At 53.5% G+C, this 27,590-nt stretch overlaps 1 protein-coding gene across 2 annotated transcripts; it reads left to right on the top strand.

The window, feature by feature from the left end:
• Window positions 1–27,590, top strand: RGMA (repulsive guidance molecule BMP co-receptor a). 2 transcript variants are annotated; one of them, XM_056347486.1, is made up of 4 exons: window positions 1–335; window positions 7,552–7,667; window positions 20,331–20,842; window positions 23,428–27,590. In XM_056347486.1, exons 1-4 carry the CDS (start codon window positions 1–3, stop codon window positions 24,127–24,129), a joined length of 1,665 nt encoding a protein of 554 aa, XP_056203461.1. In that variant the 3' UTR covers window positions 24,130–27,590. The 2 variants fall into 2 exon arrangements, with proteins under 2 accessions (XP_056203461.1, XP_056203462.1); XM_056347487.1 differs by lacking the exon at window positions 1–335 and having other exon boundaries at window positions 7,310–7,667; window positions 23,428–27,589.

Here is a 27,590-nt window from a genome sequence, read left to right as displayed (position 1 = left end):
ATGCTCCGGGCGGGCGATGCGGCTCCCCGCGTCCCGCTGAGCGAGGCCGCGCTGCACCGCGCCGGGGCTGCCCTGCGCCGGGCAGGGGGGGCTGCCTGCGCCGCGGCGGGCCCTTCCCCCCCGCCACCGCCGCTTCCACCCGTGGGCGGGGTCTTTTCTTTTTCCTTTTTTTCGTTTTGTACTATTTTATTTTATTTTGTTTTATTTTATCGGGGTTTATTCGGCTCGGGTTTATTTTTGTTTTATTTACCCCTCCTGGGAAAAAAAAAAAAAAAAGCCGCCGCTCCCTGCACCGACCCCCGCGGCGGGCTGGAGAGGCTGATGCGGCCGCTAAGGTAAGCGGGGGCGGGGGGCTGCGCGGGGCCCCCCGGCAGCACGCTGCCCCCGGCTCCCTGCATGGCCCTTCCTCCGCGGGACCTGTTGAGGCTGTCGCTCCCGGTCCCCGGCTGCCTGCTCCCTCCCCAGCCGACAGGAACCACGATTCTTCCCGTTTTCTCTGCCCAGCTCGCTCCCTCCGTCCGGCTTGATGCTAGCCTGGCGTGCATGCGGTTATTCATTTATCCTTCCTTCTGATGGTTGCCACTAAAAATGCACCCTGCTGGGCTAAGTCAATGGAATAATTCCTTGCAGACCACTGATGAGAACCAAAAATACCCTCCCCAGGATTTTCCCCTTTCCTTTGGATAGCTCATCACGGGGCTGATCGTGATTATCGAGACCGGAGCGCTTCATTTGCGGAGACACAAAGCTTTCCCTTAACTCCCGTGGCTGCAAAGCGCTGGGGTGTTCGCAGGCTCCGAGGGAAAGAAAGAGGGGGTGACAGCTGGACAGATGTGGGACATGGGCAGGGACGGCCACATCTGTGCGCAGGGAGAGGACGGGCAGCTGGAGCGTGTCTGGCCGGGGGGAGACTTTGCTGCTGCTGAACCGAGTCCGTAAATAGCCCATAACCTCAGCCAGGAGCCGAGGCAGGGGCACAACATAGTCCTCAGCCAGGACATTCTGGAGGCACCAGCCCTAGCAGCCCCTGTTGAGGCTTGTTTCCACTCTTGGGACCTGCACGTTGCCCTTCCTAAATATTATATATATTTAAGGAAACCGGGCTGTGTTTGCAAGACAGGTGCTTTTTGTTGTGGTGGTGGTTGCAAGGCAGGAGATGAAAGTTTGGTGGTGTTTTGATGTGATTCTTGATTGCTGCCTGTTGGAGTAATTGCATCGCAATTGCTCAGAGGTAGAATCAATTTCCCCAAATTGAGATTTTAATGGGAGCTCGCAAGCTGCTGTTATGTCATGTGGTTTAAGGCGGCGTTGGATTGCATTTATTTTATAAATTGGATAGTTTTGCAGGCGGCGCAGGGATAACAGCACCACCCAGTGGGGCCGCAGCCCCGGCCCAGCCCAGCCCAAATCCAAGCCCAAACCCAGACCCAAGCCCTGCCCCAGCCCCAGTCCAGCCTAGTCCCAGCCCAATTCCAGCCTCAGTCCCGGTCCCAGCCCAGCCCGGAGCTGGGCACACCTGGGAGGACTCCTGGTGCCACCTCTGAGCTGCTCCGTCCCCCCCCCAAAAAAAACTCCCACTTTCATTTGCCAAAACACCTATAGAGGTGCTGGATTAAGGTTGTTTAATTATTTTTTTTCCCCATAAGAAGGAATGTTCTCTTTCTCAGATATTCAGCAAAAAGTTTTAAATCGGCTGAGGACACTGTTGCTTAGGGTTCCACTACCAAGAGCGCAGGAAAGGGGTCCTGCAGTGGGCTGTATTTCTGGCCACTGCTGTCAGGAATTCACAAAAGAAGACCTGGGAAAGGCAGTTGGGTTTCACAAAGCTTTTTCCATAGGATACTTTAAACACCCCTTTGTCAAAGGGCTGAAGATGTAGATTTGCAAACACTCGATGCTATCTCCCACCTTTAAATGAGATCCAGGAGATGTCCTTAGCTGACCTGTCGGTTAGACGGGGGAGAATTAGGGAGCTATGTTTGCACTTTCTCAAGATACCAGTAGCTTTTAAAAGCAGCAGAGAAAAGCTGTCCCATTACATGGAGTGTTTTCTGTCTCTGCTGATAAAACACCCAGTTCTCTGCAATTCTTCCGTGCTGCTTATTTTTTGGCAGTTCAGATTTATCCATCTTTTCTGCTGAGCTGACTTTTGGCCATTTGAACTTGCTCTTGGGAACCTCCCAGCCCACCTTCTTCTTTTATTATTTTTTTTTTTTAGAGGGGAGCCCAGATGTGAAGAAGTTACACTAAAGAGATAGTGCTTTATATTTACCCCAAAGATGAGACTGGGCCAGGAAGACCAGCTCCCTGCAGGGAAGTAAATATACAAATGGTGAATTCCAGCCAGCCCTCCAAACACTGCCGAACAAGGGATGGTTACATCCTCCCCTGTGTAGGAGTCAGGCCTCACCCCACAGGGCTTTGCAAGCAAGGGAGAGACACGAATGAATGCCACCAGTCAAAAAAAAAAAAAAAAAAAAAAAAAAAAAAAAAAAAAGGTTGATGGGATGAACTCTCTTTGCCTGAAAATATCCCTGCTTGTTTCACTTTCTGTCATGGGTGAAACTGGAAGCTTTCCACCAGTCCATCTTCCCTTCCCCTTGTCCAGCCTGCCTGGCTGTGAGCATTTAGGGGTGATTTTTATGGCTGTGAGCTTGGAACAGGCATTTTGAAGGGGGCGCGCACAGCAGGGTTACCCACAGCGACTTCAGTTGGGGCTGCTGTTAATCAGTTAATCTGAGGATGCAAAGGTGCAGGTCAACAAAATATTCCCACTATTTTATTTATTGGAGTTATAAAATTTTATTTTATTCCACCTTCAACCCACTGGCCTTTTTTTACACAGCCAGATTGGTGAATCTAGTGCTCACAGGGGCAGCTGCGGGGAGGTGGATTAGCTTAAACCAGCAAACTCTTCTCTGCACTTCGCTGCACAGGAGTGTGTTGGCCTTCAAAGCCCAGCTCCATGCCATCACCTCCGCCTGCCCCATCCAGTTACTGCAAAAGTTCAGCGTGGGGCACTAATGAAACCTTGGGGGGACACTTTCCCTGTCAGCTGCCCTACCAGGAATTGTACTGCAAGGCAAAAGGTTTGTAGGGAAGGGGGTTTAGACGCATCTTCAGCAGCTTCAAGGCGTACAGCTCAGGGAGAGCGTCTGCTGGTGCTGTCAGCCAGGGAAACTGTAAAATGATGATAAAAAAACCTGTATGATGAGTAAAAGGAAGGTCTTTAAAATGAACTGCAGCGTTTCCCAGTATTGCAAACATCAGAGCTGTGGCTGTTACTTTAAAAAGATGAAGAGGGTTTTTTTTGTTTGTTTTTCTTGCTCAGAGATCTTTTTCTTTAGTAAGGGAACTTTTCAGAGCACAGGTGTTTGGGTTTACTTCCACGAACATTTCGGGATCAGTTGTCAAACCTCCCTAGACAACAGTTTGGGGATTTCCACTCCAAACTTCCTTTCTTCCTCCTTTAGGGAGCAATTTGCATTTTGCCGCTCACCCCAAACACGTATCATTGCACCACATTTCAGGATTAGCTTCCTGCGCAGGTGACCGTGCCTTACCCCAGCCCAGCCATGAGCAGAGCCCGTTGAAAGCCTTGTCCTGAGGCAGAGCAGGCAAAGGCACGTGCTGAAGCTGTGTGGAGATAGTTGTGTGAAGAGTGGCCACGCAGAAAGTTCATGGGAGAGTCAGGAGCAGACCAGGAGCCCTGACATCCATTTCTCTAACTACTAGTTACAGTCCTCAGAAATACCCATGTTTACTATTTTAGCCATATAATTACAGGTAGTGAATAATTCCATTAGGAAGGCTGTAAGGGGAGGTATCATCTGTAAACCTTAGGGTTCAAATTAGACATGTTCATTCAGCCCTGTTGAAGCCCACGGCCATACACGGTGTGATGCAGGGCAGAGAAAAGTTCAGACGAGTGATTCCAGCTGTGTTTCCCCTGGGAACTGGGAATCTTTCTGCTCATCCTGCAAATACCTCCGAGAATGCTATCAGCTCTTCACCCCTCCATAACACCACCAAACACGAGAATCAACGCGCAGCTGACCACGGAGGTGCCTTTGCTCCCGGAGCTGAGCCGCTGCTCAGCGTAACTCCGGTGTGCCTCAGAGGTGTTTGCATTTTAGCGGTGGGCGGTTTCCCACATACTGCTTGCAAAGAGCATCAGGCTCGGCACTGCCCAAATGGGGAGCCCCAGCCAGGCTCTGAGAAGGAAAGAAGCTGGGGAAAATGCAGTCGCTCCATGTTTCCAAGCCTAGATATCCCTGTTAAGCAAGGCAGGGATCTGAATTTCCCATAGACAGCGATTTCAGTAGGTGATTTAAAGTCCAGGTCTTTGATTCAGCTAATCAGAAAGGTAAAGGTAATTTGAAAAACGTAGGAGGGGGAGCAGGATTTCAGAAACACACCTTATTTGGGGCCTTTTCCTGCTCTGCAGTTACAGTTTGGACACATCTGTTGTTTTCTCCAGCGAAATCCACTGCTTTGATCGGTGCCAAAAACAGCAATCCCATTTGCAATGCATGATGCAACTGAGCAAAATCAAGGAGAAATTTTTACAAACTGGCGCCAGGGGCATTGGACCGTTGCTTTATGGCAGTGCAGTTTTCCCTTCACCAAAGGCAGAAGATCCAACAAGGGTCTTATTTTAAAAATAATGCTTCAAACTGGATTCCAGTCTATCATTGCAATGTGTTAGCTTGCCACAAAACGGCAATACCGAAGTGGCACTTTAGGTCAAACAATAAAACCAGCCTCCCAGCAGCTATTTGGCAGCTGGCTTTTAGAAGTTCGTAATTCAGATGTTTTTTTGAGTTAAAAATAAATAGATCATGCTATATGTTATCAGCTGGGATAACAGCAGAAGTGATGTTTTTCAGATTGAAATAAAAGCAAAAGTTGCATTTCAAGAGGATGGGGTGAGAGCAAGAGGAAGGGATTTGGGGTCTGAAATCCCATCTCCTGGATCTTTTCCCCCTGCCTGGGCTCTCCCCAGCTCATGGACCTTCTCCCTCCTCCCACCAGGCCCGTTCCAGCTTTCCCAGGCCTTTTCTGGCTCCAGCTCCCTACACATCCCATCAGCAGGCATTTTTTCTTGGGCGATAGCAGCAGCTGGCAGGGTTTGGACATGCTTGCCCCTGTTTGATATCCCCCACAACGAGGTGCTTCGAATAGGCATTCCTCCCATGCTGCCTTTGCTACGGGTCTGGATCTGGCCTGCCAGCTTTCATCTTCTGCCCAGCACAGTCTGGCACTGTCTGGCAGTTCTTCTGCACACAGAGCTCCCTCTGACTTTAGTGGACATCATCTGAGCGCAGCTGTAGGAGGATCAGGACCAAAACACATCTCCAAGTCAAGCAGGCAAGGCCCCAGGATTTTTGGATCCCATCTGGGTCCCCAGGTGGAAAAGCTTCAGCATTGTAATTCCTGTTGCAGCCTAGATAAAGCCCCAGTGATGTTCCTCCTTCGTTTGGAGGCTAAAGGGCTCAAACCCCACAAGGAGAACTAGATAGGTATTAATAGTTATCGTTCCTTCTTGGATATTTGCTCCCATTTCCTCTTCCTCGCCTCACCCTCCATGGGATACCTGTTATAGCTAAATCAAGATTCAATCTGCGACAGGGAGATCACAAGCTGTCACTGGAGACTTTAAGCTACCATCACTCCAAAAAGCATCCTTAAGGGTATTTGTGAGGCAGAAGAGAAGGGGATTTCCCAGGACAGCTAGATGTAAAGTCAAAGAGCATCCCAGGCCTATACCAAGCTGCAGGAGGAAAAACACGTTGTTAAAGGGCATTTACAGAGTTGGGAGGATTGGGTAAAAATAACAGCATCCTTTTCTTTGCATAAGGTCCCCAAGAAAAAGGAGATGAAACATTAGGATGGCAAGGGGGGACTTAATCAAAGGAGAGCTAATGATCTAAAGCAGGGAAGTTAAAGCGTATTAATTAAAGCGTATTACACCCGTAGGCAATCTCATTCAGAAGTGAAGGTGTCTTAATTCACTGTGGCTAAAACATCCTTCAAGGGAAATTTTAAAGAGATCCAAGTGGGCTGTTAAGGTGATGCCTCCCTCCTGGCCTCCTGGGTGGAGCAGCCCCACTGCATGGTGGAGCTTCGGATCCAATCTGCTCACCGCTCCTGTGGCATCGCAGGAGGTGGACAAGAGCAGGATTTTTAAGCCCAGCAGCCCAACGCCTGTGTGCTTTGAGCTGCTGCTCCACCTGCTTGGTCTGTGAGCAGGGAGGGTGCTCCCAGGGCTGCCATCTGCCCGGGGGCTGCTCAGAGGGTCTCTAAGGGGTGCTTATGAAGTGAGAGCCCCAGAACAACGGTACCAACACAACTGCTGAGACTTTCTCCCAGCGAAAGCGGAACATCCAGGCCTATACGCAGGCTGCAGACCAGGCTGAGATCCTGAGAGAGTGTAGGTACATGTTAGTCCTCTCCATCAGTCCTCAGCAGGCTGGCAGCTGGATTTGGGGACTCCGAACCCTTGTCCCCCTTTCTGAGGACTATTGGTCTAATGATAAGGATCTATAAGACTTGCCGTTCCTTAGTCATCGGGGATTACCTCACTGCTGCCAGTGCCACTGCCAGTGCCCGTGTGGGTGAATGACCTGGAAAGGTTGTGAAATGCTCACACTTACGGCGCAGCTGGGGCTGGGACAGCATGGAGGAGCTCCCTGTGCCGGGGGGGCTGGCCGTGCCCCAGCAGGCGGGGGTCACAGCATGGCTCTCGCATCCCTGCCCTGCACGAGCTGCCCAGCATCTCCTTGCCTCAGTTTCCCCCCTTTGCTCTACGGTGGCCTCTTTGCTCCAAACGGCTTAATCTGGAAGAAACCCAAAGCGAAGTGCTCTTGTTAGGCCCAGGGGAGAGAGCCAGGGAGGGCGCGCTGGCTGCTGCGACCTCGATGGGGCGGGAGGAAGCCCCCCCCCCCCCAAACAGCAACAGCACTGCGGCGCACGGCGGCGGGCAGACAGGGCAAAATCGCCAAAGCCCTTCCCGCTGCCCACCCCCGCGGCGTGGGACCCCCGCCACCCCCCACCCCGACCCCCATCCCTGTGGGGCTGCAGCCACGGCCGTACCCCCCCGTGCGGGTGTCCCAGCGCCCCCTCCCCGCCGCCCCCGGTGCGCAGCGCGGCGCCGGCTCCCCCGCCCCGCCCGCCCGCCGCAGGAGCATGGCCGGGGAGGCGGGCGGCCGCGCTCCGGAGGGGAGGAGGCGCACGGAGAGGATGCAGACATTGGAAGGCAGCCGGGATGATTGATGGTTTGAGCTGTTTTGTAATGGGAGGGGAAGGAGAGGAGGAGGAGGAGAAGGAGAAAAAGTCCGTGTAATCTTTCAGTGCGGAGGCCACCGGAGCCCGGAGCTGGGGCCGCCCGTCCCTGCATCGCTCCTCGGAGCCATGTGGGGCTTTTGATTTCCCCCCCCCCAATTCTTTTCTTTCGATTGATTTATTTTTCCCTTTTGTTTTTTATTCCCCCTCTCCCTTCTCTTTTTTTTTTTCTTTTTTTTTTTCTTTCTTTTTAAACTCTTCTTCCAGGGAGAGGATAGTGGTTAAAGCTCGAGCTGGATGGATGGGTATGGGGAGAGGGGCAGGATCCACAGCCCTGGGACTTTTCCAAATCCTCCCTGTCTTTCTCTGCATCTTCCCTTCAGGTAAGGAACAGCCTCTTTATTTTGAAGAATTTTTTCCTGTATTTCTCGCAGCCTTTGGACAGCCGCCTCCATTCCCCGTCTCTGGGCCTCTTTCTCTCTCCCCCTCTCTGCAGCAGTTTGCCACATGTTTAAAATAAGCAAGTGGGGCTCAGTTTTGGTGGTGCCCCCCCCCCCCCCCAATCCCTTTTCCCAAAGCATTTGCGCTGGGTGTTTTTCCTTGACCTCATCTTCTTTGTCTCCCCGCTGCCTCATCCCACAAGGAAGGAGATGGTGGAAAGCAAAGCGATCCCGGGCGGAGGCAGCCGGGGGTTGTTGCTGACAGCGGCAGGCAGGTTACGTTGTTCTCCCGTTCCCGGGTGTGCTCTGTGCCTGGCGGGGGGGGGGCGGGGGGAGCACAGGACGCGGGACCCCCACGTGAACGCCCCAGATGCCAAATTCCTGCCCGTGAGTGCGGTGGGGGGTCCCCGCTCCGAGCCCGCCTGGAAGGGAAGAGCCAGAAAGCTGTTGCGGAGGGGGTAAGGGGGGGTCGTTGCTTTGTGATTGCGGGAAGGTGGGGGGTCCGGGGTGTCGCAGGGCCCCGCGGAGGAGGGAGCACGGCCCGGGGCTCACCTGGGCCAGGCAGCGCGGCGGGCGGCGGAGGATGCGCGGGCGGCATGGAGCGCCCCCCGCGCCGCGCTGCCCCCCTTCCCGGCCTCGGGCCGGGCGTTTCGGGGGGCTTAGCACCATTATTTCGTTGGAAAACACCCTCTCGGGCCAGAGCACCGGAGCCGTTGTGCTGTCCGGGGGTGGGATGGCAACCAAATGGTCCCGCAAGCATCGGCTGCCCGGCCGAGCCCTCCCCGCGCACCCCCGGCCGCTCGCACCTACTGCGGGTCCCCGCGCCCCCCTCCCCACCCCCGGTTTGTTTGTATTGTGTCAGAAAAGGAGAGAATTTCAGAATTACAGCTGAAAACGCCATCTGTTTCCAATGAATCCCCCATAGTTTTTCACAATGTTTTTGGCAGATCTCTGCCTGCAAATTCCTTCAAGCCCTGAGTGCTTGTTTTTGTTGGGGGAGGGGAAACCCAGTCCACAGAGGCGGATTTGTTCCTTCCAAAACTCTCCAGTTTCTTTACCTCCTTTTTTTTTTTTTTTTTTTTTCATTTGCAAGGGGTGGGGGGGGAAAGGGGAGAAAGCAGGAGTGAGAAAGAAAAGCTTTAACGCTTAAATCTCCCCGTTTATCTTGCTAGTTTAGTAAACCTTTCCCTGTCTTTTTTTTTTTTTCATTTATTAATTTTTAAATCGCCTCTGCCTTTCTTTTGCATAACCGTAGGTGAAGCCGTCTTGCAGACACATGTAGTAAATAAATAAATAACTGCTTTACGCCCTTCCTTCCCCCCCCCCCCTTTGCCCTCTTAGCCTTACAGCAGGAGAGCGAGCCTTTTCAGCTCTGCCCTTAAGACTGAGGTGTCCCTGCGGACCCCACTTCTCCCGAGGGACTTCCCAGCAGGCTGGAAGCTGAACCCCTTGGTTTTTTTTCTTTTTTTTTTCTGGAAACTCTGGAACTGCTCCCATATGTGTTGCTTAACGCCCTTTTCGGAGCAGTTGAGTTGCAAAGCGTTGAGGCTGTGAGATTTACGGTGCAAGAAAGAACTTGATAGGAGATCTGGCTGGCTGCTTTGTTTGATTCTCCCTTCAGCAGTCAAATAAGGTGCAAAGAACTGGCAGAACGAGGCGATCCGGAGCCCGCGGGAGCGGGGTGCAGGCGGAGACGGTGCTCCCCATGCGCAGGGCTGGGAGCATGCCGGGGGCTTTCGTTGAAAGCTTTTTGGGGTGGGAAGATAGGAAAAGGAGGGGATTTATTCCATGGCATATCCTTTGCCCCTTTTTGCCTGTGCTTCCTGGGAATTTGTGGGTTCCCAGCAGGTTCCCAGCCCTGAGGAAGCTTCGCGCTCCTCCTGAGAGCCCTGGGTGAGCGGGACTGCTGGAGGCTGCCCAAGCGGGCGCTTGGCATGTCAGATCAGTGTCTCGCTGAGTCCTGCCCTATTTATTTATTTGCTTAACCCCCCCACATACACCCCCCAGGCTGGATTCCCGCTTGTGCTGCTCTCACACCAGTGGCTTCACCCTGCTGCCTCCTGGGCAGCCCCCACCTTCGAGCACCCTTGGGCTGGGGTCACCAGCGTGGGTCATCTCTGCGTGGGTCAGGGTGGCCGCTGAGCGTGGGGCAGCTGGAGAAGGAGGTTTGGGCAGAGCAGGCCACTGCGGACAGTTTCCGACAGAAGTCCTGCTCAGTGCCCAGTCCCAGCATCGGGTGCTCATGGGTGCTCTCCCCTCCCAGCTGAGACCCTGCTTTCCCCGGGGGGGGTTGGCAGACCCCAGCCCCTGCCTCCCATTAAGGGCTGGGCTGAGTTTTCTTGCAAATCCTTTTGTACCCTTTGTGCTTTCAAAATCTGGCCCTGCGTGTCTTGCCGCAGATGTCAGCCTTTGCTCTCCCCCTCGTACTCTGGTTTGCTTTGGCTTTCCCCGTTTGTCTTTAGTTTTGCTGTTCTGGCTGTAATACACTCCGGCCTCCAAAAAAAAATTTGGGATTTTCTGCCCTTGGTCTATCCAGGCAATGTGGTTGATTCCAGATAAGGATCCCTCCCTACTGGAGGTGTATTGGATCGGTTGATAAATGGCTTTTGTCTCGGTGGCAGGGAGGGAAGTGATCACAGCATTAAGCCGAAATTGAGCAGGGGGGCTTAGAAGCTGTTAAAACAACACCCCCCCCCCCAATGCTGCAAATGGGGAGTCGGGCTGGGGGCCGGGGAAGGTGGTGGCAGAGGAGGAGCGCGCCTCTGCGGGTTGTTGTCAGGGCAGAGAAGAAGGGAGGATTTCAAACGTAAACCTGGAAATATTTTGGCTTCCCTGTTTTGTTGCTTACTCGGAGCTGGTCTCGTACTTGGAACAGGGAGTTCTCTGCAATTGCCAGCAAGGCTCGTTGTGGGGCTGGAAGGAGGCGCCTTACGTTTAATGCAGATGGGGTGGATATGTTGCTTTTTTCCACAGAAAATCCTGAAATTCCCAGCCCTTGGTTACTGAGAACAGGGGGAATGTTAAGAATGACTTTGGATTTATCATGGCAGCAGCTGAGGTTTCCTTCTTTGTGGCCTGAACAGCTGTGTTGAGTTGGATGTGCACATGAAAGCGCTCACAGGGCTGGGCAGCCATAAAAACTTACTAACCTGGGGGCTCTGATCTCCCTGCACCAACCTGCTGTCCCCAGAGAGCCAGGCTGCAGCGCTGGATCTGGCCCCAGTGACAACAAGTTTTGCTGGCTCTCTTCTGGCTTCCTGATGGGCACATCCCATAAAATAACCGTAGGCTCTGGCAGGGTGGTGTATGGCCCAAGCGAGCCCCTCCTCAGCCCATCAGTCCCTCTGGGGACCCCACAGCTGAGCCCTACAGCTACCAAAGGATAAGTGCTAGTGGGACAGCAAAGAAGGTCAAAGACAAGCGGGGTTGGTCCATCTGGTTGGGTTTGATTTGCTTTTCCCATTGGAGCAGACTCTGAAGCAGGAATAAGGGGGAGTGTGGGAACCCACGAGCAAAAGAGCATTGGGGTCCCAGGTGGTGTGGAGGGGGCTGGGGTGAACTAAGGCTGCTGCAAGCCAGGAGTGATGCATGCTGAGGCGATGGGGGAGGGGTTTGGGGGAGGATGAGGGATGCTTGGAGATGCGGCTGTGGTGGGGCAGGTGAGGGGATGCCCTGGCCTTTTTCTGGCTGTCCTAGCAAATGCTGTCCTGATGCTGCAGATCAGAAGTGAGCTGTGCAGGCAGAGCCCTGCCTGGCTGTGCAGAGCACCCGGAGCGCTCTTGTAAGAGGAGAGCCCCTAAATGCCTTTAAAAAGCTTTGTACCCTGCACTTGGCAACTACTGGGATGAAAAGAAGAAGATATTTATTCCCTTGTCCCTGGGCTCTCAAAATAACAGGGCGTTCGATTGTAGCCTCAAGATTGCTTTGCACTCAAGTGCAGTCCGGCTGAGTAAATCACTGCTTCACCAGCTGAAATTCCTGCAGCAAGGGGGAGAATTGAATTATGGCCAACTGCAAAACCAGATGCCATCCCCTTGATGAAGTCATCGGGCTCTTACTGCAGAGAACAAGCTGGCTCCTACACACACGCAGCCCTCGTAGGCGCAGACTGAGCCGCTCTGTCTAACAGCTCAGCCGTGGTGTGCGGGGCAGCTGGAGGCTGGCACTTCTGCCGATGCGAGAACAGTAAGTCCTTCAGGGTGGAGCACCAGAAGGGTGTCGAGTCCCGCTTTCCACTGCATGAGCATCCAAGGCAGTCTGGCCATTTAATTCCCAGCAAGCAGAGCTGTCCCTGCATGTGCGTGGTTTTTATGGGTCAGGCAGAGAGCAAGCTTCACTTGAGCCCAAAGTATTTTCTCCTCCCTCGGTTTCCTCTCCTTCCTGGACAGCTGTTGACTTTGGTCCCCAAAGCCCTAGTAATGATCTATGGCATTTTGGTTTTCAGACAAGCTACCTTTTTTTCTCGCTGTGTGACACGTTTCAGCCGGCCCTCTCTGAGATGACAGGGACATGTGGCAGGGCATATTAGGGACAGATCTTGGCTCTGGGCTTTGCCGGCCCACAGCGATGTGAGAGCATCACTGTGCTGGGGATGGGAAGGTGGGGAGCAGCGGGACTGGAGGGGTGGGCTCCAGTTAGAAAGTTACTTTTTCTCTTAAAACGAAAACCTGAGCCCAGGAGGGCCAGCAATCGGATGCATTTGAAAATAAATAAACCTCTGAAGGTCTGTGGCTGTGAAGGAGGAACAGATATTGTGGCTTCCGTGGGGCATGAGTGATGGTGAGTGAGTCTGGTGCCAGGTGGAGCTAGCCTACAAGAGGGGATCCACTAGATCCCCTGTGTGCCTGGGTGCAGCTCCAGCATCAGTCAGGTGCCCACTTGGGTTTTCAGTGGGCTCATGGGGCTGCTGCTTGCCAGCCGGGCAGCTGCCACCCCACGCCCTGTGCGCAAACCAACGCCTCCGATTGAGATGCCGCAATTTTTTGGCAGGCATTTAATTGTATAAATTTGCCTCATCCAGATTTATGTGCTCCGGGCTTCTCTCCATCTACTTGTTTCGTGTCTCATTTACCTCTCCGTTTGAAGGGTTGAAATTTCACAAGAACACGGTGGGGATGATTATTCCTAGAGGGAATCCACACCTGTGAGCAGAAAGCGTTTCCTTGCCAGCCCTGCCGCGGCCCGGGCGAGGGGGAGGAGGGTGAGGGACCCACTGCCACACCTGGGGGGCCCTGGGGCGCTGGTGGGTGGCAGCCGTGCCTTCAAAGGCACCCTGGGAAAACAGCTTAGGCGTGGGGAGAGTGATGTCTGCTGCAAACCCAAAGTACTCGGCGATGGGGGTGGCTGGCAGAGGTGGCCTTGCCTGGGTACCACTGCTTCAGAGAGATGGGGACATGGGTGGTGTTGGCTGGGGGAGGGAGCGGTGGGTAATGCTTCATGCACAGGAAGAGAGCGAATCCACCTCTCTTCCCAGTGGGCTCATCTTGGGTGAAACCCTTCACGTCCTCAACATCCTCATCTGTAAAATGGACCACTCCCCTCAAGGAGATTTGCCGGCTCTTGAGGACTGTTGGTGAAAGCAGCTAGGCCCTCCCCAGCCGGGAAAGTCAGGTGTGCAGCTCCAGCACCGCTTCCCAGCCCACAGCACGCCATGGCGGGCAGCCAGCTTCCTTAGCACCCTTCTGCAGATGGAGAATCAGAGATTGCTTCCCTCTCTCCTTGTCCTCCATCCGCCAGCTTGTGGTGGAGCAAAACCTGCATCCTCTGAACCATCCTTCCTCTGAGCAGGTGAAAGCTCAACAGTTGCGGCAAAGGCAACGCTGAAGCCTGAATCCCAGGATGAAGTTTTACAAGCAAAGTCTGTGTGTGACTGTGGCTGCTCCGGCTGTGAAGGGTGGTTCCTCCTTTCAGCCCATCACGCCTCCTGAACTTCCCAAGGGTTGCTGGTAATTCTCAGAGCAGCATCGTCAGCCACTCGTGGCCTCAGCTGCAAGCTCCATGATTGATGCCCTCTCCAATGGTGTCTGCTCCCCCTTCTCCCTGCGTGGGGATGTGGAGAGAGCCTGAAGGAGCAGGGAGGGGGGCTGGGAGAGATGCATTCGCCCCCGCTGAGCATGCCGGGTCAGTGGTAAGCTGACTCTGAGTCAAAAGAGCTGACTAAGTGACAGGAACAATCAAGGGCTCCTTCGGCAGCATCCAACGGTTTGTGCCGTAGCTGGCGAAGACACTGACTCTGCTTTTTTCCTGCCTGTGCTTGCCCCGTGTCTCCGCACGCCTGGAGAGGAGAGATGGGGGCCGTGAACCCGGCACTGAGGACAAAAGGGAGTTGGCCGCGGCAGGTCCTGCAGATGCTTTAGTGACTGACACAGGCTGAAACGGGAAAACTCCTTCTGTGTCCCTCTTTTGACTTAAAAGGATCTGGAGAGAGCCTTTCCCCAGCAAGACAAGGACCGGGTTAGGAGATGCTGCGTGGCTGGAGCTGTGGTGGCAGGGACATCCCGAGTCACGCTGTCAGTGCGTCCTTTGCCTGGATTTAACGCATCGGCTGCTGTTGCCGGTGGAAGAGAGCCCAAACCCCCGCGGGGAAGGTGGCCCCTCCGAGCCACCCTCCCCACACACGCCCTTGCAAAATATGAGCTCCAGCTCTTTAAGAGTCAGGTTTATTTTTCTCCTTCAGTTCCCTCCTCCGGGTCCTCCCCCCACTTCAGTGCAACTGAAACCTGATCTAATCCCTTTGCACATGGGTAATTTATTGGTCTATTGGGCTTTTCTTGATGGCAAATTGCATTGTCTTTCTTCCTGGGTTGAGGCTTTGGAGCAGTTTGCTGCATTCCTGCAGCTCTTTTCTCAGGGCTGATCTTTCACACCCCCTCTGAGCACAGCCAAATCAGTTTTATTGGGCCTCTTTGTTATGCAAACAAGGCAATAATAACCAGGCTATTATTCTGCAAGATTGTGCTTGATTAACAGTTCAAAGGAGGTCGCTGGAAGAGCCCCGTGCTGCCATCGCGCACAAATCCCTTCCCGCAGCTTGGGTCAGGTGGCCCTTGGGTCCCCCTGGCCCCGCGGTGCCCGGGGGGGCTGCGGGAGAGCTGCCCCTGCCCATGGCATCCCATCCATCAGGGCTGCGGACCGCTCCGATGGGCTTCTTGCTCTCCCTGGTGTGATAAGGCGCCGGCTGATGCGTGTCGTAGAACCATAGAATAGTCTGGGTTGGAAGGGACCTCTAAAGGCCATCTAGTCCACCTCCCTGCAGTGAGCAGGGGCGTCTCCAGCAAGAGCAGGTTGCTCAAAGTCCAACCTGACCTTGAATGTTTACAGGGATGGGGCATCTACCACCTCTCTGGGCAACCTGTTCCAGTGCCTCACCACCCTCATTGTAAAAAATTTATTCTTTATATCTAGTCTCAACGGGCATCGAGATGGCTGGCACATGAGGTGGCTTGTGTAGACTTCCCTGCTAGGACAGGGACAGTGCGAGGGGCTGGACGCAAAGGGCTGATGTTTTCCATCCCCTTTGGTTTTGTTTTGGACTTCTGAAGCCTTGCTGGAAGGGATCGCATCAGCCAGGCTTTTGAGGAGCAATGTGATTTTTTTTTTTTTTTTTTTAACTCTTTGGGGGTCATCTTGGTGTTGGTGGTGACTGCTGTCTGCCCAGGAGTTGAGCAGCCCACACCTTGAATCTGGTAGATGTTGCAGGTATTTAGCACCTCCAAGAATTGCGCCTTTCCTATTGAGGTGTCAGCATAAATATGTTTATTTAGATTACTTAAATAAATATGTGTTCAGGAGCCTAAGTCTAGGTGCTCAGATCTGAGGCCAAAGGCAATTACATTTTACTGTGTTCTCAAAAAAAGCCTTTTACTGCATGTGTGAGGCTTGCACATCTACACTTCAATCTATGTATTTGGAAAGACGCGGGATGATGTATTTGCATCACATGTGGGTGATGAAATACTTTCCAGCCCGTTAGTAACCAAGAGGATATTAAACAACATCTCTTAGCAGTGAGCACTTTAAAATTAACAGGTCTGGTTAACATACACCCAAGAGTCTTAAAAGAATTGGCTTTTGATTACTGAAATTAATTTCCAGTAATTCTCTTTGCTACAGAAATTACAGGAGAACAGATGAATTGTTGATTTTGTACTGGTTTTCTGAAAGAGCGTGATTTGGGTAGAAGAAATCCAGGTAACCTGATACCAGCTGAAGGGAAAAGAGGGGGGCACTGATAATTAAAAGGCTGTTAAGGTTAGATGTGTGCATATAATATGTTTGAACACTTAATTTTAACAGCATGTAATATCATGTACCAACGACAAGGGCAGAGCAGTGGGGCTGGGGTCGCATGATACCCCAGGCTCCTGAGCATGTGTTTGGTGGGCCATGGGATGCTTGCTGGATGGAGGACTGGTGCTTTGCAAACCGGGTGCTCTGGAAAAGGTCTTGGCCAAGCAGCACATCTTGGTGCCTGCTGCGGTGCAGTGGCCCGGCGAAAGGGGTGACCTTGGGAGAGCAGTGAGCGTGTGTCCAGCATCGGTGTCGCCTGGCGGGGTGGTAGGTTTTGCAGGAAACAAGCCTGCTGGAGGGAGGTCTGATGGTAGAGCTGGGCAAACACCTTCCAGTGAGAACTTAAAAGTGCAAACCGTTTAGCTTATCTAGAAGATTGACAAGTGACTCGATTGCAACGTGTAAATATCTTTGTGGGAAACATACTGGTTACTAGCGGACCTTTTACTGCTTCGGAGAAAATCACTGGTTCTTTTTATGTCCTTACAATGAAGTCAGATAAAATCCACTTAGGACCAAGACCCGTGTTTTGTAAAGGTGATAAACTCCTGAAACAGCCTGCTGAGGAAAGGGGTGGCTTTTCAGCCCATGCAGACCACAGAAGTCCTCATGGGAGGTATACCTGAACAAACATGGGGCAGGGGGCTACGCACAGGGGGCTGTCTTAGTCCCGATGATTTAATGATTACTTCTGGCATTAAACTTACTGAAACCATTGGTTTCAAGATACTGAAGGAAATTCTGTCCTTGGTTTAAGTGGCACCAAGGCCTTGAAAGGAGAAGGTGATAGGGAGGTTGGGAGGTGGCTGAGCTACCAGGGGTTGAAGTCACCCGTCCCTGGGATGAAGGACCCCTTTGCGATGGACAAGGGTGGTGGCATCACCCAGACCCAGGGGTGCCTCTCAGATCCCAGGAGAGCCTTGCTGGGTTCCTGCTTGAGAGGGATTTATTTCCGTGCTAAGTCATCTGTGGTTGAAAAGCAGATCCATTGTGAGTCGATGGAAAATAGATTATGCGAAATTGAATAAACATCATTTCTTGGCCTGGGTACAGATGAGCCTGCACCGCTGTGCCAAAGCTGCTGCCAGAAGGGACGAGGCAAGGCGTGCTTGTCAGGAGGGGGAGAGGGTTGTGTTTGCTCTCCTCCACAGCCTTTATCGGCCACGGTCCCTCCCCAGCAGCGGGAGGGGGTTGCCAAACTCGGTGGCCACTGGTGTGGTTGGAGAAATGTCTATGGGAAAGCCCAGGCGTGAGCAGCCCGGGAGGGCGTGCAGCCCTGCTCGCAGGCTGCCTCTGCTGCTGCGGCACCTGGCTTTGGAAATCTGGCCTTATATGGGGCCCTGAGCGAAACAGCAAAAAGGGAATGGGTGCCAAAACCGGAGCGATAACATCTTAAAGAAGAACGCTCCCCCTTCAGGCCCAGGGAGGAAGGAGATGGGCTTCCCTGCCCTCAGTTCTGTTGGATTTTTTTAAACTCGGTACCTTATAAAGTCACGCGTGACCCTGGGCAGTGTTGCAGTGGGGGATGCTCGGCATGGGGACGCGTTCAGCGCTGGGTGTTGGAGGGCTGCTCTGTCTGTAGGCTGCCACAAGCTCATGCCTGAATCTCCTGATTCAAGCGAATTAAGCATGTCCTTAAAGAACAACAGGCTATGGCTTCGTTCCTATTAAAAAAAAGTCCCCTGTACGCAGCAGCTGAAGGGCTGGAGCAGCCAGAGCGTGCAGCAGCCTGGGCTCTGCAGACGGCTGGCTGGGTGGGATGCTTTGCACGCTGCATCCTGGTGCCTGAGCGAGCTGTCAGGTGAAGTGGGGGGTGTGGGTCCTGCACGGCCAGGGACATGTCTTCCAGCTCCTCCTGGGGCTATGCTGGCAAGTCTGACTGCAGTGACAGCGTGTTCGGCCGCATGCAACCTCAAGGTATCCTCTAGCTGTACATTAGCATAACTACTAGGAAAGCAATGATTTTAATTGCCTCATGCCACAACTGTTTGGGATAACTGGCAATAGTGGGACTAGTCACGCTCCTGCACGCTTTTTTGACTCCTGCCTTCCACTGGGAGGGTCCTGGGGCATCTGCAAAGCTACGCTCACAGTATCTCATCACAGGGAGTGAGATGCATTTTCCTTATTTTCCGCCCTGATAAACCCACACCCACACCACGAGCATCTTGCCCTGAGACGCCCCTGCTTGCACTCCCTGTGCCAGCAAACTCGCTTGCTCCTGTCACTCTGACTGTGCTACTGTGTGCAGCTGCCAGCATTAAATACCATCCCTTACTTCTCCCTCTGGGTTTAGGCACTGTGTTAGCTGTAGCGTATTGCAACAGCCATGTTTGAATGTATAACCTTCCGAGCCAAGGTGGGCAGCACTGGGGAGCCGGGCTTTTTTGCGTGCTGGTAACAAGACATTGTTTGCATCCCATTTCTCACCTGGGAGAAGCAATAATACTCCTTTGCAACCCAGCTGGCTGTGATGGGAAGCCCGCTGATAAGCAAAATGTCTTTGGTGGAAAACCACACTCTTGGGGTAGAAAAGAAAGCGGTATGAAATAATAAATATTTCTAAATTTGAGCCATACAGTGCAGAAGGCTTAGCAGAAACATGAGCCCATGTCCCAGGTCAAAAGCCTGTGACCAAGTCACCTCTGGTCAATGACGAGTTAAAGGCTTTCCACAGAGCTTCTTGCAGGTTTAAATGAGATGCTGCCAAGACAAAACAGCTCCTGGGTTCTTGGTGCTGTTGCTAGCATCTGAGTTTATTAAACACGAGTTTTAAAACTGTGAGGAACCTGTCACCATTTCCTATTTGCGCTTGACTCTTCTTGGAAAGGGAGAGGAGACAGGCTTGTTTCTTAAAGCTGGACTGCTTAGTGTTTTATGGCCCCGGTCTCCCTTTCTGATTTTCCAGCACCAACTGTGTTTAGGTTTCCAGCACTGCGATGTTTAAAACTAAAACATACTGTTTTCCCTGAAACAATACTGGGGTTTGTAACTTTCTTTTTAAACAAATCTGAAATGGTTTTGGCACAGATGCCTTGCCAGCCTCCTTCTAAGCAAACCCCGAGACAGTAATATACGTATATGCCTGCGAGAGGCACCATGAAAGCATCTGGAAATGGTGGGGCTTTCCTTCTTTCTGCTGCCTTTTGTGCCTAAGCCCATCCTGTCTCCAAGCCCTCCGAGGGGGTCCATTAAGAGGAGATGAAGGAAAACACCGTGAATTTTAAGTGGTGTGAGCCTGGGTTGGCCCAACAAGACTCCAAATTGGCAGGGGCAGAGCGGTGTCTGTGCGGTGTGCAGCGATGCCCATGTGCTTTTCATACAGCTGCTTTCGAGGCTGCTCCAGGGAGGCCCCAGGGGGCAGAGGCTGTGGAGGGAAAAAGCAGGATTTGAATTTTCTTTGCCTTACTCCGCCTTGCCAGCAAGCACTGGGGCTCTGGCTGGGCAAAAGCCCTGCTGCCTTCGCCTTCGCCTCCGCGTGGGCAACGCAGGCGGGCACAAAGGGGAGGCGGGGGCTCAGCTGGCATCCCTGCACCCTGCCGCACCGGTTTTTCTCCTCCACCTCTTGTTCTCTCTCAGTGGGCTGTGGTGGGGAATGGGCTCCTGGGGCTGGGCAGAGGTGTGCAGCAGTCAAGAAAGAGGTTTTTTGGCTCCTGGTTCTTTCCAGGGGCACGGGGTTACTGGCAGGCGCTGCTCCCAGCGCTGCTGCAGCCATGAGGATGGTGAGGTGGCCGCTGGCTCTGCTGCAGGGGTGGTCACGTACAGATCCTGCTCTAACCTCTGCACGTTGACGTGTGGCTGGGGCACAGCGGCCGTGCTGGGGCTCAGTTTCCCCATGCCCACGAAGGAGGAAAAGGAAGGTGGACGGATTTTTGCGCTGGTAGAGCTCGGTCTGGACACAGTGCACGGGAATTTGTGCAGCACAGAGCTGTGAATTTCAAACCCTAAAAAGGCATTAAAAACCCAGCTGCATCTCCCCCCGCATTAATGATGCTGTCTTATCGCTGCTAATGACTATGGCCCATTCTTCCACACCCTGGTTTTCCCCCAGGAGCATTAATCTAAAAGGGGGATGCTCTTTGCTTTCTTGGCTGAAATTGGGGCAGATCCTGTTGGTTTCTTTGGCTTTGATGCATGAGAGTTGGGTCATGTGAGAGGGTCACAACTGGCGAGCGAGGCCTTGTCACGCGGTAGAGCCAATGTCATGAGTTTGGTCTGTGGGAGGAGGACACCAACCTCTTGCCGGGGGTAGGGTTGGGTGTCCCACACGCAGGCGTGCAAGCATTGACCACCTTTGTTTTCCTCCCCCTCCCGCAGTGACTTCTCCATGCAAGATCCTCAAGTGCAACTCTGAGTTCTGGGCGGCCACATCGGGCTCCCACCACCTGGGCGCGGAGGAGGTGCCTGAATTCTGCACGGCGCTGCGCGCCTACGCGCACTGCACCCGCCGCACTGCCCGCACCTGCAGGGGTGACCTGGCCTACCACTCCGCCGTGCATGGCATAGACGATCTCATGGGGCAACACAACTGCTCCAAGGATGGCCCCACATCCCAGCCCCGCCTCCGGACGTTGCCCCCCGGGGATAGCCAGGAGCGCTCTGATAGCCCTGAAATCTGCCACTACGAGAAGAGCTTTCACAAACACTCGGCCACCCCCAACTACACCCACTGTGGGCTCTTCGGGGACCCTCACCTCAGGACTTTCACAGACACTTTCCAAACCTGCAAGGTGCAAGGGGCTTGGCCGCTCATAGACAATAACTACCTGAACGTTCAGGTCACCAACACGCCGGTGCTGCCTGGCTCCACGGCCACCGCCACCAGCAAGGTGAGCCTTGGGCATGTCCCTGTGCGCAGAGGTGGGCAAGGGCAGAGGTGCTTCTGAGCAGCCTTTCTTTCCACTGTCTCTCTCCTCTGCCATTCGCACATCTCCTTGGGGAGGGTAAGACCAGGTGGGGGCTCCTCTGAATTTGAGCATTTGGCCCTAAATAGCAGACACCCATCCTTCCTTTGTCCCCACCTTCACGTAAATGGCCTGTGGTTTCTCCCGGAGCACATCCAGCCCCATCACGGTTAGCAGGCTGAGATGCTGCAGCTCAGAGGGCCATCACGGCCAGAGCGAGGGATTGCAAATTAAAGGGCTCCACCTGGGCGACTACCAGGTGGTTGTGAACAGCCAGACCAGGAATGATGGTGGCATCTTTTGGAGGACACCCAAGGTCCAAGCAAACCCAGGACTGCCCTCCAGGGAGTTTCCAGATTGCAGGAAAAACCCTGGAGAGAGCTGAGCTCCTCACGCTGTGTTCCCCTCTGCCCAGGCTCGTTATTGTCTCTGTGGTTTGCAGCCCAGTCGAGGCTTTTTGTGGGGCACAGTCTGTTCTGGATGTGCTTTGACAGCCTGAAATAAACATCCTGAAGGTACAAGGCAAACACTGAGAAAACCCAAGTGAAAATATGCTGCTGTGAAAATGTGCAGGACTTGTGTGGCACGGCCTCAGCTTCAGGAGGAACCTGGAGCTGATGAACTATTAGTGTTGCTCCATGGTGCACAAGCTCTGAAGTTAACAGGCCACTTGGTATGCCAAAAAAGGGGAGGCTTAGCAGGAAGCACCCTCTTGCTTTTGGAAGTGTCCTGTCCTGCTGTGGCTGGGACTTCTGCTTCTCCCTGCATGTGGGGAGAGGAGAGAAGCAAATTTAGGGCAGGGACTGCTTCTCAGCTCTGTTTGACCTTTTTAGCTTGAACTAGAGCTGGCATTTTGGTTTTGGCCTGTCCCTAATAAACCTTAAAGATACTTAATGATGTTCGCAACTCCTTACCTACCAGAAGACATCAAAACCTGCTGAAACTTGAAAGGAAGTCTGGCTTGAGGAAACTGGTCCTTAAGGACCCCAGGGAACTGCAGCTTCTAGGCTGGATCCCAGGGTCACCATCTTAATTGAGCCTTTTCACCATTATCTGCCTCACGGGCTTGCGGTGAGGAGTTAGTCATGAGATCTGCAGCATGAGCTGTGGAAAGCGCTACTGGGTCATTGATAGAGGACCATGTGCTGCTGGAAAGGATGGGAGCCTCTCGGTCCATAGGGCTCTTTTGTGTTTTTGCACAAAACCCCATGTTCTCTGGTGTGCCCTTCTTCCGCCAGCCAGAGGCAGGGCCGGACCCAGAGGAGGTAGCAGGAGGTCCATGCAAGGGGTAGTGCAGTTGAAACCCAGCACACGGTGGTGCCTCATGACAGGGCCGAGGAGGGGAGAGAAGGGCTGCTGCAGGGCTGGGAGCATCTGGGCACTCAGCAGAGGAGTGGGTGGGAGAGAGGGACATTGCCAGGGCTTTGGACAGCTCTGGGCTCCTCACCAGCACCACTGGGAGCAGAGGTGCTGGGAGCCACCAGCCTGCCCAGCCCAGTCCTTGGGGAGCCTGTTTTTCCCTTCACACTCAGCCTTTGGGCGTACCTGCCCTGAGGCTGCTGGAACTGTCTCTACTCCAGTCCTGCCCCACTGGCCAGGTCTCAGTCTGCCCCTCCATGGGTGCCATGTGGCAGGAGGCTCCCCCTACCACTCCTCCTTCATGGAAAGAAACACAAGATGAAGAGCAAGTCTGCAAGAAGTGAAGAGGAAGCATAGTTTGCATGGGAAGAAGAGCAAGTTGCATTTACTCTTCCTCCTTCTCATCAAGCCGTCCCACCAAAGCCGGGTCAGCAAGGGAAAAGCAAGCACTATGAGGTCCTTCCTCCTGCAAGGGATCTGTGTTTGAGCCCAGAAAAGGGTGGGGAGGCATGGTGGGCTCAGTCTGCGCCCTTATCACCCCTAGAAGGGCCTGCCCACTTGAATATGTCGAACACCTGTGTGTCTGCATGGTTGAGATGGAGCATGACGTGTTCTGAGGTCCAGAGGAGAAGACTCTTGTTGATCTGCAAGTGAGCAGGGAAAGGAAGAGGCCCAGCCCTTGGGATGTAAATGCCATGGGAGCCACAGGAGAAGCTCCACCACCTTTGGGAGAGTCAGGGCTTGTCCCCCTCTGCCATCTGCCAGGCCCTGGAGGCAAGACAGCGCTGCATGCATGGGCATGCTGCCACAGGCCTGTGAGTAGTGATACTCCACCCAGCTCTAGCTACAAAGGAGTGTTGGGCCTCGAGATAACAGCGCAGATCATCCAGGTGGTACGTTCAGTCCAGCCTCTGGGTCTTGCCTCCATACACAGTGTCCTCATCCCTGTGCTGAAGCAGGATGGCCATGCCTGGGTGCCTGAACGTTGAGGCAACTTCTTAGGATGAAGCACTGACCTATGAGCTGAAAGCCACATGCCCAGCCAGGCTGAGCAGACAGCTCCTCCACCTCCCATGCTCCCGGTGGTGGCCATATGCTCTCAGGTGGTCATTGCTCGTGGTAACCGTGTTCCTTTCTTTCCTCCCCGACAGCTCACCATCATCTTCAAGAGCTTCCAGGAGTGTGTGGACCAGAAAGTCTACCAGGCAGAGATGGACGAGCTCCCCGCTGCCTTTGCTGATGGCTCCAAGAATGGTGGGGACAAGCACGGAGCCAACAGTCTGAAGATCACTGAGAAAGTGTCTGGCCAACACATCGAGATCCAGGCCAAGTACATTGGCACCACCATCGTGGTGAGGCAGGTGGGCCGGTACCTCACCTTTGCTGTGCGCATGCCGGAGGAGGTGGTCAATGCCGTGGAGGACCGGGACAGTCAGGGCCTCTACCTGTGCCTCCGCGGTTGTCCGCTCAACCAACAGATTGACTTCCAGACCATCCGATCGGCTCAGACCACAGAGGGTCGTGCTCGCAGGAAGGGGCCCAGCCTGCCAGCCCCCCCTGAGGCCTTCACGTATGAAACGGCCACGGCCAAGTGCAGGGAAAAGCTGCCCGTGGAGGACCTCTACTTTCAGTCCTGCGTCTTTGACCTCCTCACCACAGGGGACGTCAACTTCATGTTGGCTGCTTACTATGCCTTTGAGGATGTGAAGATGCTTCACTCCAACAAAGACAAGCTGCACCTCTATGAAAGGACACGGGACCTCGCCCCGGGCAACACGGCTCCCTCGGGGGGACCCCCCGCCCTCTGGGTAGCACTGCTGTGTTTGAGTCAGGGTTGGTTGTACTTGTTGTAGAGGTTTGCTCCTTCACGCCACGGAGAGTGGGGAAAGGGGAGCAGGAGGAACCAGGGATGAGATGATCGTGCTGGACCATGGGAGGCTGGGTATCAGGGCCACATGGGTTGTCCTCAAACCTCAGCCCCTCTCTTTGGCACCAGGTCCTCCACCTTCCCAGCTCTTGCCTGGGAGGAACATGCTGCCGATGGGACCAGTCAGGAGTTTTTGCTGAACTGTACCTTGTCTGGACCTTCCTCGCCTCCCCCTCTCCTCCTCTTCCTCTTCCTCCTCCTCCCAGTAGTGTGGGTGCTGAGGAGCCCCCAACTCCCTGTAGCGCTCTCCCACGTCCCAAAAATGCACGTGGTGACTGTGACCTTGGCGTGCATGAACATGGCTTTGTCTTCAGAGAGCAGAGCCCATGGGGAGGGCACAGAGCAGCCAGATGAGGCCAGACCTGGCCAGCACAGCAGGGTGGGCTTTCTGCTCACTGGGGCCGTGCTCCGCTTTTCAGGCATGTCCTGCTCTGCCCACAGCCCCAAGTTGCAGAAAGTGGTACAAGGGGCTGAAGAAATGATTGGGAACGGTCCCATGCTTGCCTGGCCACTGGTGCCAGTCATCTTCTGGGTGGAAGGAGGACACAGTCCTCAAGCCTCAGCTTGCATTTGCTGTGGTTCAAAGGGCATCTCCTGTTTTAGCCAGCTCATTTGGCTGATTCACTCAGTAGTTTTATTCCTGGCTCCCTTGTCTCTGCCTGGACCCACTGAGGACTCTTGATGGCAACGGGAGAAACCTGGCCAGTACCCAAGTGGTTTCTGCAACTTCTGCCCAGCGTTGGATGAGTTCCTCACACCATTTGCTCTCCGGTCCCCTAAAGCTGGCAGTGGGGAGGCTGCTCAGTGGGAGACCCGATCCGCACCTCCCTCCAGCCCTGCACCCACTCGCCTGCCTGCGGCTCGGCCGGGCCCTGGGATGGAGCAGGAGTGTCGCGCTCTGTTTGTTTGCTGCTAGGTCTCTGCTCCGCTCCTCATCCTGGGGACGCAACCTGCAACCCCATTGCAGACCAGTTGCACCTTAAGCCCTTCTGGGCTTGAATCAGAAATGGGGCAATGTTAGAAATCCAGCCAGGAGATGGGAGGCAGCAGAGCACCACCCCCCCACCCCCCCCAAATGCCTCTAAATGTCTGTTCCCTGCCTTGAAACCATCAATAATCTCCTTCCCCCTCCACGTAGTGCTGCCCATCTCCTCCTGTCCATGATCCTCTGTGGTTCACCTCATCACTCGCTGAACAAACAGCAAGACCACCTTTGGTCTGCATCTTGGAGACCTCCTGATGGGTTTCCCCTCCTTTCCTCAGGGGGAAGTTCCCAGAAGCAAGCCCCAAAACGTGTTACTGTTGGGGGCACCTCCTGCTCTCAAGGGAGGTCTCTGAGCATGATGAGACAAGCTAGCACCAAAAGAGGTGGGAACAGGCTACATTTGGCAGTCTGAACTGGTGCCAAGAGGCAGCCTGGTGTAAATACTCAACGTGACTATTCATTGTGTCCTAACAGCTCTAGAGCTCCATTTGTAAAGCAGCAGAGAAATGCAAAATTGTGTCAATGGATGTAATTTATATTGTCTCTTTAATATATAGAGCCCTGGCATTGATCTCGTGTGACTGTACAGATGAAGAGATGTAATTGGTTTTTAAATGTTTAAGGAAAGAAACGAAACGAAAATATGTGTTTACTACTTTGCTCCTTGCTTTGTTTGCTGGTGCCCCAGGTATTCTGTTTAGGGGAGATTTTGAAATAAGGATATCACAGTTTGGAAGCGCTGAGGAGAGCAACCACTGGATCACGGCACAGGACAGTTTAGTTTCCCAATGCACTAACTGCTCAGCTAGGCCCATTTGGACTTTTTGTTTCCTTTGTTCAACGATGAACCAAGTTTTTGTCTTCCCTGGAAATTCAAACCACAAGTTTTAAAAGCCAAAATTTGTCACTAAGTAAGAGGAAACATTTATTTCTTGCTGTGCTACCCCATAGATAACAGCAGCTCTGCAAAGCATCCCTCTGAAAACACAGTGCTTCTTGAAAGCAGTCTTAGCTGGCCAAGCCACAGCATGCCAACAAGTCAATGCTTCCCTTAAGACCTCCCCTTCCTATAAAGCAGTCACCCTACGGCACGATGCACTGTGGTTTAAGGGTGGTAATTTCCAGCCAAGGAGAGTCTGTTTAATTATGGTGTGGCGCAGTCCCACTGTCCAGGTGAGCACTCCAGTGGTGGCCAGCTGTTGTATGGTGGTTGGGGTATCCCTATTTTGGAAGCAAACAGTGAAGCACTTTATTTTGGTTGTGTTTGACCCAGTTCTGGTTAAAGGTGAAGTGTGGCCAAGAAAGACCCGATACTTGGAAAAAAACCCCCAAACAAACGTAGGCAAAGGCGGGGGGGGCAGTACAAGAAGGCCCCCCCACCACCTCCTCCCTGTGTTGAGACCCACGGGAGTGTCACCGTGTGTATATACTGTAAATTATTTATTGAGAGAAACGCAAGTAAAGTTTGAGGTTTTTTGACAATAAATGAGTGGGTCTCATTTTGTTCCCAGTGTGTTGGATGGTGCTGTTCACCGTGCAGGGTGTGAATGCCGCCCCATTTCTGCATTCGCTCTAAAGCAGCTGTCTTCTGCCTGTAACCCAGAGAGCCTTTGAAGAGCTCATTTCTGTCCTGAATTCTGAAGAATTTCACTCTGGCGCTCTGTCTGTAGCCAAATGAGAAAACCAAAAAAGGGGTGGGCTGAGAAAATACAAATAAACTACTGGAGCTAAGGAAAGGAGATGTGGGCGATGGAGTCCCACTGGGTACCATCGCCCTTTCCCTGCTCACCCGGCAGCAGGGACGTGCACCCCAATGATTTCCCCTCCTGATGATCTCCCCTTTCCTGGGCATCACTCTTGGCCCCAGTTGGGTCTGTTACTGCCCTCTAATGAAGAAAACCAAAACTGCAATTTAATTAGTTTTCTTCTTTTAAAAAAAGGTGAAAAACTCCTTGCCCCAGGCGCTGGGTCCGGGGAGATGCTGAGGCCGGGCCACCAGCACCAACGGAAAACATGTTATTTGGGCAAATCCATGCACAGACGCCCAGCACCAGCGGTCGGAGACCCAGCCTCCCCTCCCTCAGAGCCCTGAAGAACCGGCAGCTTTTGGGAAGAGCCAAACCCGCTCCTCCTGCCGCTGCTCGCAGTGCTGACGGAGCTTGGCTTTAGCTGAATCTGCAAAGTCACGTAAAAGCTGCCCGGGGGCCGGGGGTCCGCCTGCCCGTAGGTCACCAGTGGTCCCCCGCTCATCAGCCTCAGGCAGCAAGCGACACCTGCATCTGCTGGTGGGAGAAAGTGCCAATGGAAGGGGATGGTGACCCCCGGGTGACCACAGCGCCCCATCCTTGTGCGGCACTGAGCTTTCCCCGGGCGGGCAGTGGGGAAGGCACAGGCCGCGCAGG

Source organism: Falco biarmicus, chromosome 7 (genome assembly GCF_023638135.1).
Source record: "Falco biarmicus isolate bFalBia1 chromosome 7, bFalBia1.pri, whole genome shotgun sequence".
Taxonomy (NCBI): domain Eukaryota; kingdom Metazoa; phylum Chordata; class Aves; order Falconiformes; family Falconidae; genus Falco; species Falco biarmicus.
This window is presented reverse-complemented; position numbering and strand designations above follow the sequence as displayed.